Genomic DNA, 10523 nt, shown 5'->3' on the forward strand with positions numbered 1-10523 from the left:
AGGATGGTCTCGATCTCCTGACCTCGTGATCCACCCGTCTCGGCCTCCCAAAGTGCTGGGATTACAGGCTTGAGCCACCGCGCCCGGCCAATTTTTGTATTTTTAAGAGAGACGGGGTTTCACCATTTGGCCAGGCTGGTCTCGAACTCCTGACCTCAGGTGATCCACCCTCCTTGGCCTCCCAAAGTGCTGGGATTACAGGTGTGAGCCACAGTGCCCAGCCTGACATCAGACACTTGTACCAGGGCCAAGTAGCATGTGGGTCTGCCCCAAGGGAATCTCACACTTGTGCTGATGGGGGAAGACAGCCTTGCAGCAAGGGTACCAGCTCATGTCATCCTGGAAGGTGGGCTAGAAGGCTTCATGGAGGGGGTGATGGTGAAGTGTTTGCCAGATGAAGTGAGGTCTAGGGAACAGATGGGGGTGAAGGCCAAAGGGGAGCAAATGCTTGGAGGCCCAAACAGGAAGTCCAGGGAGTGCTGGGACCAAAGGGCTGGACTGGGGCCTTATCTAGCACATTAGGGAGCTTGGACTGTGGCTGGGGGACACGAGGGAGCCACTGGGGCTTTGCGCAGGGAGCGCCCAGGAAGATCTGCCTATGAGCAAGGGACCTGTGACTGCAGTGGAGGGAAGCCTGCCCACACTGGCTCCTTTTCTCCAGGGCTGTGTGTCCTCTCCTGCTACCTGTGTGTCTCACTGCAGGTCTCTCCTGTCTATCTCTGCTCTCCAGTGTTTGGGGTCCCCAACTGTCTGTCACCCGTGTCTCAGACTGAGTCTCAGAAGCACACACAAGCCCCCTCAGCCCTCCTGGTCACATGCTACCCCCTCCCCAGGGCCAGGGCTGGAGGGGCCTCTGGGAGCTCAGGGCTCAGCAGGGAGCATGGGGTTAAATGCCATGTGTGCCACCCAGACCCCTAAGCACTCAGGGCTAGGGGAGCACAGTGAGAGGAGAAACTCAGGGGCTGGGGAGGGGAGCTTGAGGGCAGAGGGAGACCCTGAGCAGCAGCGAGGGGTAGGCAAACACTCCACACAGAGGGCAGCAGGGGCTAAGACTTGGAGAGATGAAGGGGGAGCCTGAGCTGCTCTGGGGGCAGGCATGGCCACTGCCACAGCGGATGCTGGGATGGAGGGAGCACCTGGGTTGCAGATGGGCAGGGCACCAGGCCCTGGGCAGTGCAGAACCTGGGGGTGTCTGGGTAGGGGAGAGATTCTGAGCTATAACTCTAAGGGACCCTCTCTCTGGCACTGTGGCCCACATCCAGGACTGGTGGCCCAGGGCAGGGGATGATGCAGCGGCTGGCCATGGAGTGAGGGGAACAAGGCTGCCCCCAGGTTTCCAGCTTGGGAGACCCTGAAAGTTCACAAAGAACCCCAGTCAGCCAGCCCTGACTGGTGGGCACTGGCCCACCCTCTCTATCCCCTGCACATGGGCCAGCAGCTCCCAGGCAGGAAGGTGTGGGCGGAGGGGAGCTGCAAAGGAGAAGTGGGGCTGGGGGCAGGTGTGGGTGAGCGTGGGTGTATGGTGATGTGGGCGTGGGGGCAGGTGTGGGTGAGAGTGGGTGTACGGTACGGGGATGGGGGACAGGAGCCTGGAGGGGAGCCAGGGCAGGGAAGGCCTCTTTGTGGGGCAGAGGAGTGGGGACAGAGCCAGAAGACTGAGCCATAACCCTGCCACCCACACGCACATCCATCCCTGCTGGTGCTGCCGTTACCCATTAGTGAGGGCTGCAGAGACCTGAGTACCAGGCGGCTCATTTAGCCCTTGTGCCAGCCATGTTGGCAGGCTGAGGCTTGTGGGAACCCAGGAACAGGGAACCTGTCCCTGGAGAGGGTGGCTCAGTGAGGCCAGAGTCGGGAGAATTTACAGGAGTTAGGAGGAGGGGGCCCGCCTGCCCCAGGTCTGCGTTTCACAGTGGAAGCGCTGGCTATTCTGACCCCCAGCAGAGACTGGAGGAGGCTGCTCTCAAGGCCAGAGAGACTGGGAGGGCTAGAACCCACTGTCAGAGTTCCAGGGTCCCTCACCTTGGCCAGAGAGAGAGGCCAACTGCTAAGAGCAGCAGACGCAAATGAGACACCCACTCATGTGACACAGATGTTTGCTGGGCGCTCCCTATGTGCTGGGCCAGGTGCCGGGACAAAAGGCCTGCAGGATTCGTGTCTGTGTTGTGTGCAGGTGCCTGGCCTCACGTGAACCTTACCACTTGGGCCTGCTAAATGGGGTGGGGGCTGCAGCAGGCCCTGTGTCGCTGCTTGGATGACAAAACAGTTAAGAGGAATTCACAGTCAGACCAATGTGGGGAATTAGTTTACTCCCCAATGTATTCTTTTTTCCCCCATAGCTTTTTTTTTTTTCTTTCTTTTGAGACAGAGTCTGGCTCTGTCGCCCAGGCTGGAGTACAGTGGCGTGATCTCGGCTCACTGCAGCCTCTGCCTCCTGGGTTCAAGCCATTCTCCTGCTTCAGCCTCCCGAGTAGCTGGGATTACAGGCATGCGCCACCATGCCTGGCTAATTTTTTTTTTGTATTTTTAGTAGAAATGGGGTTTCATCATGCTAGCCAGGCTGGTCTTGAACTCCTGACCTCAAGTGACCCGTCCACCTTGGCCTACCAAAGTGCTGGGTTTACAGGCATCAGCCACCACACCTGGCGTCTTTTCTTTTTTTTTGAGACAGAGTTTCATTCTTGTCGCCCAGGCTAGAATGCAGTGGTGTGATCTCGGCTCACTGCAACATCCAGCTCCCAGGTTCAAGTGATTCTCCTGCCTCAGCCTCCTGAGTACGTGGGATTACAGGCACCTGCCACCATGCCTGGCTAATTTTTTGTGTTTTTAGTAGAGTTGGGGTTTCGCCATGTTGGGGAGACTGGTCTCGAACTCCTGATCTCAGTTGATCTGCCAACTTTGGCCTCCCAAAGTGCTGGGATTACAGGCATGAGCCACCACCCCTCGTCTAATTTCTTTATTCGAGTCTTTTTTTTTTGAGATGTAGTCTTGCTCTGTTGCCAGGCTGGAGTGCAATGGCGCGATCTCAGCTCACTGCAACCTCCACCTCCCGGGTTCAAGCGATTCTTGTGCCTCAGCCACCTGAGTAGCTGGGACAACAGGCATGTGCCACCACGCCTGGCTAATTTTTGCATTTTAGTAGAGACGGGGCTTCACCATCTCTACTGGTGATCATCTCTATTGGCCAGGCTGGTCTCGAATTCCTGGTCTCAAGCGACCTGTGTGCCTCGGCCTCCCAAAGTGCTGGGATTACAGGAATCAGCCACCGCGCCCGGCCACCATACTCTACTTTTAATTCACTGTATACTCTTTTTAAAAAGATAATTTGGGGCCGGGTGCGGTGGCTCAAGCCTGTAATCCCAGCACTTTGGGAGGCCGAGACAGGCGGATCACGAGGTCAGGAGATCGAGACCATCCTGGCTAACACGGTGAAACCCCGTCTCTACTAAAAAAAAAATACAAAAAAACTAGCCGGGCGAGGTGGCAGGCGCCTGTAGTCCCAGCTACTTGGGAGGCTGAGGCAGGAGAATGGCATAAACCCAGGAGGCGGAGCTTGCAGTGAGCTGAGATCCGGCCACTGCACTCCAGCCTGGGCAACAGAGCGAGACTCCGTCTCAAAAAAAAAAAAAAAGAAGATAATTTGGGCCTGGTGCGGCGGCTCATGCCTGTAATCCCAACACTTTGGGAGACTGAGGTGGGTGGATCACCAGAAGTCAGGAGTTTGAGACCAGCCTGGTCAACATGGTAAAACCCTGTCTCTCCAAGAAATTTAAAAAAAAAAAAAGAAAAAAAAAATTAGCCGGGTGTTGTAAGGGGTGCCTGTAATCCCAGCTACTCGGGAGGCTGAGGCAGGAAGAATTGTTTGAACCCAGAAGGCAGAGGTTACAGTGAGCTGAGGTTGTGCCACTGCACTCCAGCCTGGCTGACAGAGCGAGACCCCATCTCAGAAAAAATAAATAAAATAACAAGATAGTTTGGGGTCTTCGGAGAGAAGGGGGTTTCTGTGGATTTTTGTGTCCCCAGTTCTCCTGCAAACACCCTCACAAAGGGTCTGATGCAAGTACTATTAGGACATTTTCCAGATGAGAAAACAGAGGCTCTGAGGGGCAAGGGCCTTCTCGAGATGAGCCAGCAGGTGGGAGGGGCCTACAGGGGATCTGAGTCCACCTGACTGTGAAGCGTGGTGTGGGCCCTGCATGCTTCGGGGACAGGGGTGGGGAATGTGAGGGCACTCTGGGGATGGGACAAGCACAGTGTCACGGGGAGCAGTCCTTGGGGACAGAGAGGCCCAGCCCCCCAGATCTGGATGTGAAACTGCTCTGGGGCCTGGGATGCACTCTGTACTTCAAAATCAGTTTTCGTTATAATTATGCAGTAGTACCTAAACATGTGCTCAGGAAAAACCTGCAAACAATACAGAAGTCTATGAGTGACAAAGGGCGTTTCCCCACGGTCCCCAGAGGGAGTTTCTGTTTTCCCTTGGGAGCCTTTCTTCACTGCCTCGTCCTGTGCCTTTGCCCCCTTGTGTAGCTGTATACAGAAACAGCTTTTCCCGTGTTCCAGGAATGGGGTCAGCCGTGGAGATGGCTCTGCTGGCTGGGTTGGGCCTGCAGGGCTTTGAGTCAGCTCTCTTGGCTCCATCTTGTCTCATGACACCACCAGGACCACCCCTTGTGGTTATTTCCTTTCCCTTTTCCTGTATTTAAAAGCCCCCGCAAACAAGGACAATGCTACCAAGTACCTCTTGCTGGGGACAGGGGAAAGGATGCAGTGTCGTGAGCCTCGGTTCACTGGGAGAGGGGCAGGAGTGGCCAGGGAATCAGTACAAAGTCCTGGTGAGGCCAAAGCAGTGTGACCCAGAGGCAGAGCCCTGGGAGTCCCCTGGTCCCGTTCCTCCCTGAACCCACACCAGGGGAGCGCAGGTCATGACCTTCCATGATGCAGTCACCGATCCTTGCCTGGGTCTTCATGGGCTGGAGCTGCCTCTCCAGCCCCCCACTCCATGCACAAGTGCACACACACACACACACACACACACACATGCTCCTACACTGTGGGCAGGAGTCTGGCCAGGGCACCCCAGCCACTTTCAGCATAGGCCCAGGACAGAGGACATGGGCCCTCCATGTGAGACCAGAGAACAGACTACAGCCCCTTAGCCACAAAGAGCGGAGCCCCCACCTCTTGGGGGCCAGGTGTGTGAAGTGGAGGGAGGCTGTAAGGCCAGGGTGAGCAGGGGGGAGAGGAGCAGGGGGCCCCCAGGGCCAAACTCCCAGGCCTTATTCAGGGTACCACACAGGAAGACCCTTGTGAACGCACAGGCTGACTCCTGTGCAGATGCCTCCCTGTCACTCGCCACTCACTCACTTAGCACCTACCAGGCACCAGGAGCTGTTTTGGGTTCTGGGGAAATAGCAGGGAAGCAGAAAGGAAACCCAAATGGGACACAACATAGTGGGTGGGGAAGTAAGGAGTGCTGGGGAGAAAAAGTCAGAAGGGCGGGGTGCTCGAGGGTTATGGGTGCAATTTCAAACAGGGCAGTCAGAGAAGGCCTGGGGGATGGCGACCTCAGAACAGAGGACAGGGTGGAGCGATCCCCAAGGATGTCTGGGGCAGGGAAGCAGACAAGGCCCAGTGACCAGGAAAAGGGCAGTGCACAAAGCATCTCCCTACCCAGCCGGCTCCTCCCGCAGCCCTGTGTGGGGCTGGCACGACTGGTCCCACTTTACAAAGAGGGAAAGCAGGCTAGACAGCAAAGGGGCCGCCAGGCAGCCCCTGAGCCTGCCACACTCCACACACCAGTGTGTGTGGACAGCGGCAGGGAGAGGGGGTGGGAGTGAGGCCCAGGGGTCTGTGTCCTCACAGGGAGGCCGGCCAAGCATACTGGAGGAGGAGGGCTGGGGGACCCCTTGGGCCTGGCCAGCTCGCAGGGGCTCCAAGCACAGCTGGCATCCCCTTTGATGGAAGAGGGCGGTCCAGGGAAGGCTGCCTCCTGTGCAGGTCTGGGGCTCTGGGAAGTACCCACCCACTCTCCCCCCGGAGCTGCCCTCAGCAGCCCCCGGTCCACAGCACCATACTCAGGTGGGACCCGCAGACTTAGGGTACATGACCTGGCAGCCCACCCCACTGTCTCCCTCAGCCCCCAAGTGTGAGACTTTCTGTCACAGAGACTCTGCCTGCGTCCTTCTGGCCCCAGGGGACACTAAAGGGAAGGGGCTAATCCAACAGAACCTTCCAGAAAAGGTCCCTTTGTGCTCCAGCCCTGCCAGCAGGCCTGGCCCAGCACCCCTGGTGTGTGTGGGTTGGGGGACAACTGTAACAGGGCCTTGTCTCAAGAATCCCCCAGCTCTCCTCGCCCACCAGCCTGCCAGCCTGCACCGAGCCACTGTCTGTGGAGGGTGAAAGGGCTGGCAGGGAGTCAGGCTCTTCAGTTTCTCTCCGAGCCTCACAAGACCTGAAACGGGGGGCAGGCAGTGAGGCTTGGAGAGGGAAGTGGGCTGCCCCAAGTCACACTGCAGATCGGCCACAGACCCCAAGTCGATGGGACCCAGAGGCTGGGCCTGTTCCCACTGCACCACTTCCCCTCTGCAGCCGGGCTGCTCCTGCCTCTGCTCACCCGGGGTGCAGGAGACACGGGGCCCGGGCTGCAGAGCCCCTCTTTGCTAGGAAGGTCCTGTCTCCTTGGCAGGGATGGGAACACCATCAGATTGGGGCCAGGACACTCAGGCCTGGACCACTGGCCATGGAGAATGTGAACTCTCCAGGGTCCCAAGGACGTCTCAGTCAGGTGGACTGAGGGGGACAAATGAGTGCGTGACCCCGTGTAAGCTCTACTCCTCTAAGAGTGGGGCCCAAACACCACCTTCCTTCCGGCTTATAGGAGCATGGATGAGGCAGCTTCCAGGCCTAGCTGAAGAGGTGCCACCTCCAGGAGCCTCAGCCCCCCACTGCCAGCCTGTAGGCTGGGAATTCTTGTAGGGGGTTCTTGCCTGCCTTCAACAACGTCCTCCAATGTGATCACGTCATGACCATGGCCACCCTGAGACATTTGACATTTGTTTAAAGCTTTATGTTCAAAATAATGGGCTTGAGGCCAGGAGTTTGAGACCAGCTTGGGCACCATAGCGACCCCATCTCTAAATAAATACATAAAATAGTGGCGTCTTCATTGCCAGTCCTCAACCAGCTAGGAAGAAAGGCATCAGTTAACCTGGCGGCATGCTACAGCTGACGAACTGAGGCTTGCCGAGGGTGAGTGACCTGCCTGAGGTCACCCCACCAAGCGAGCAGCCAAGCCCAGCCTCTCCCACCTCCCTCCACCTCACCTCAGTACCAAGCACCAATTCCGGCACACACTGATCTTCCATTACTTCCCTCAGCCAAACTGTCTCCTGGACAATGTCACTGGGTCTCCAGATGGCACGAAGCAACCCCACTCTCTGGCCACCCATCCCCCGCCTTCCAGGGACAGCAGGTCTGAGGGCACCTGCCTGCCATTTAAGTGTGGCTCAGCTCTGCTGTGAGGCAGGGGCAGGCCAGCCCCCAACTCTAGAGGGGAGGCCTCTTGGTTCCAGGGCCCCTGCCAAGCTCGGCTGGGAGCTGGCGGCAGTGACAGCATTGTGTTCCCCAGTGCTTGGAAGGTTCCCAGACCCTTGGCTGGAGAATGCAATGCCACTTCTCTTGTTAAATGGTACCAGGTGGCAAGGAAAATGTGGCACAGGGACCTGAGAGAGGGGCCCCATGCAGGCCTCGGGGGAGGGGTGTGGGGGAAGGCCTCTCCTCCTGGTCGCCAGCAAAAAGTGACATCCCAGAAGAACAGGCAGGCTGCGTCCACACTGCATTCCTCCCCTGCTTGGACCCCCATTCCACCAGCCCCTGCAAAGACCTACTCTATCCTCCAGTTACCCTGCAAAGACACCCTTTCTGGACAAGGACAGAAGGGCCAAAGACAAGGCCACTCTCTGGGAAGGCTGGCCTTCCGGGCCTCTGCTGCTACTGCCCATCCCTTCAGGGACCAATGTGAAGGTTCACTCTAGCCTCTTCCTTCTGCCCTGGAGCCACCCCTCCTCCAGCACAGAGGCTGGCTTCCCCGACCAAGTGCCCGAGGGGCTTCTTGCTGCCGGGGAAGGCCTGCTTCACTCTGCTCCCACGCTAAGGGCCTCTGCCCTTGGCCTATCTTGCCACCCCCTGCCCTCTCCCGATGCTCGGTGTTCTAGTGGTCTCATCCCGAGGCAGGAACCATGCTTGCAGACTGCTGCTTTCTGGGGTACACGGGCTGTCTCCACCTTCTGTATTCCAGCTCAGGGCTTGCCCAGTGGAGATGCCCAAACCCCCTTTTTTTTTGAGATAGAGTCTCTGTCACCCAGGCTGGAGTGCAGTGATGCAATTTCAGCTCACTGCAACCTCTGCCTCCTGGGTTCAAGTGACTCTCCTGCCTCAATCTCCCAAGTAGCTGGGATTATAGGCACATGACACCAAGCCCAGCTAATTTTGTATTTTTAGTAGAGGCAGGGTTTCACTGTGTTGCTTAGGCTGGTCTCAAACTCCTGACCTCAAGTGATCTGCCCACCTCGGCCTCCCAAAGTGCTGGGATTACAGGTGTGAGCCACTGCGCCCGGCCTTCAAACCTTTATTCAAGGATTAGGCACACAGAAAAACCGGAGAGAAGCAGAGGACTGGGGCTGGCTCTGCTGCCAGTTAGCTGTGTGACTCTGACACACCTCCCATGACAATGGTCTGTTTCATGAACTGTGAACTGGGGAAGCATCATCTACCTCACAGGTCTGCTGTGTGAGAAGAGCTCTGTGAAGCGTGACGTGCCCTGCAAATGTCAGGTGACATGTGGGGCCTCAACCGGAATCTACGTGGCTGAGGTCCTCAGCAGAGCCCAAGGGACTGCCAGGAAGTCAGGCAGGTGTCTACAAACCCTTACTGAGCACTAGGGGTGGGGCCCGAGCTAAGTTCCAGGAGGAACCTACAGAAAGGGCCACATCCCCGACACCGACGAGTTAGAAGGTGGCCCACCCCTCGGTGAAGGGCATGGGCCCACCTGCAACGGTGACATCAAAGCAGAGAGGTCTTAGGCCAGCCGCAGTAACTCACGCCTATAATCCCAGCACTTTGGGAGGCCAAGGCTAGCGGATCACGTGAGGTTGGGAATTTGAGACCCCAGCCTGACCAATATGGTGAAACGCCACCTCTACTGAAAATACAAAAATCAGCTGGGCATGGTGGTGCGCACCTGTAATCCCAGCACTCTGGGAGGCTGAGGCGGGCAGATCACCTGAGGTCGGGAGTTCAAGACCAGCCTGGCCAACATGGTGAAACCAGTCTCTACTAAAAATACAAAAATTAGCCGGGTTTGGTGGCAGGCACCTGTAATCCCAGCTGCTCTGGAGGCTGAGGCAGGAGAATCGCTTGAACCAGGGAGCAGAGGTTACAGTGAGTCGAGATCGCGCCACTGCACTCTAGCCTGGATGACAGAGCGAGACTCCACCCCCACCAACCAAAAAAAAAAAAAAATGCAGAGAGGCCCCAAGGTGCTGGTGCGGTGCTGCCCAGGATTTCAACTGGGGTCCATCCTGAGGCCTGAGGCTGGTGGGCACTCCCTGGCACACACAGGGTGAATGTGGGGAGGGCACTGGCATGTTCCAAGGGAGTCAGGACCCGGCTCTCTTCCTGAAGTTTCTCCCTCTAGACACCCCCTTCACCCACAAGCTCTCATGTGCCAAGCCTGCTCTGTGCAGTGGCAGGAGCTTTGACCTGGCTACGGGATTTCTACAGTCCAGTTCTGACGCCTCTACAATCTCCAATTAGACCCAAGGGAGAAGGAAAGCAACCATCACTGCACAATCTCTCGCCATCAACCCCAAAATGAGACCTCCAGCCAGTTTCTCTTACTTTTTGCAAAGTTCTGACAGTGGTGTAATTCCTAATTTGCACCAGTTTTTGAACTCTGCTGTGTGATTTCTTTTTTGGAGACAGTCTCCCTCTGTTGCACGGGCTAGAGTGCAGTGACGCGATCTTGGCTCACTGCAACCTCTGCCTCCCGGGTTCAAGCAATTTTCCCGCCCCAGTCTCTTAAGTAGCTGGGACTACAGGCACAGACTGCCACGCCCGGCTAATTTTTTGTATTTTAGTGCAGATAGGGTTTCACCGTGTTGCCCAGGCTAGTCACAAACTCCTGAGCTCAGGCAATCCGCCCGCCTAGGCTTCCCATGTGATTTCAAATAGTTACTGTTCACTGAGTGCCTACCTAGCAAGGTGCAAGGCATTAACACATTATGAACACAGCAACCTATACACAGGCATGGGGGGGGTCACACAATCCCAGGCATGTCCCCCATCATCTCATTCAATCCTCACAATGTGACAAGGTGAGCAGAACATCTCCATTCACATCTGAGGAAACAAGCTCCAAGAGGCAACAACCACGTTCTATGATAGCAGGGCCAGGATGCGGAGTCAGATTGGCTTCCTGAGTCCAAGCTCCCTTTACCCCGCCCCACTTTTTTTTTTTTTTT

At 56.8% G+C, this 10523-nt stretch overlaps 1 protein-coding gene across 1 annotated transcript in view; it reads right to left on the bottom strand.

Moving 5' to 3' along the window:
* Positions 1-7451, bottom strand: part of TNFRSF13C (tumor necrosis factor receptor superfamily, member 13C) — a 10226-nt gene extending 2775 nt beyond the window's left edge. The window contains exons 1-8 of the mRNA XM_011945147.1: positions 7334-7451; positions 6617-6680; positions 6361-6454; positions 5885-6076; positions 4345-4404; positions 4173-4233; positions 2199-2246; positions 1247-1351 (exon numbers count right to left, since the gene is read on the bottom strand). Of these exons, the coding sequence (XP_011800537.1) occupies positions 1247-1351; positions 2199-2246; positions 4173-4233; positions 4345-4404; positions 5885-6076; positions 6361-6454; positions 6617-6680; positions 7334-7451 (742 nt within the window). The remainder of the gene's footprint in view (positions 1-1246; positions 1352-2198; positions 2247-4172; positions 4234-4344; positions 4405-5884; positions 6077-6360; positions 6455-6616; positions 6681-7333) is intronic.
* Positions 7452-10523: the final 3072 nt, after the last annotated feature.

This window comes from Colobus angolensis, unplaced genomic scaffold (genome assembly GCF_000951035.1).
Source record: "Colobus angolensis palliatus isolate OR3802 unplaced genomic scaffold, Cang.pa_1.0 Scaffold239, whole genome shotgun sequence".
Lineage (NCBI taxonomy): Eukaryota > Metazoa > Chordata > Mammalia > Primates > Cercopithecidae > Colobus > Colobus angolensis.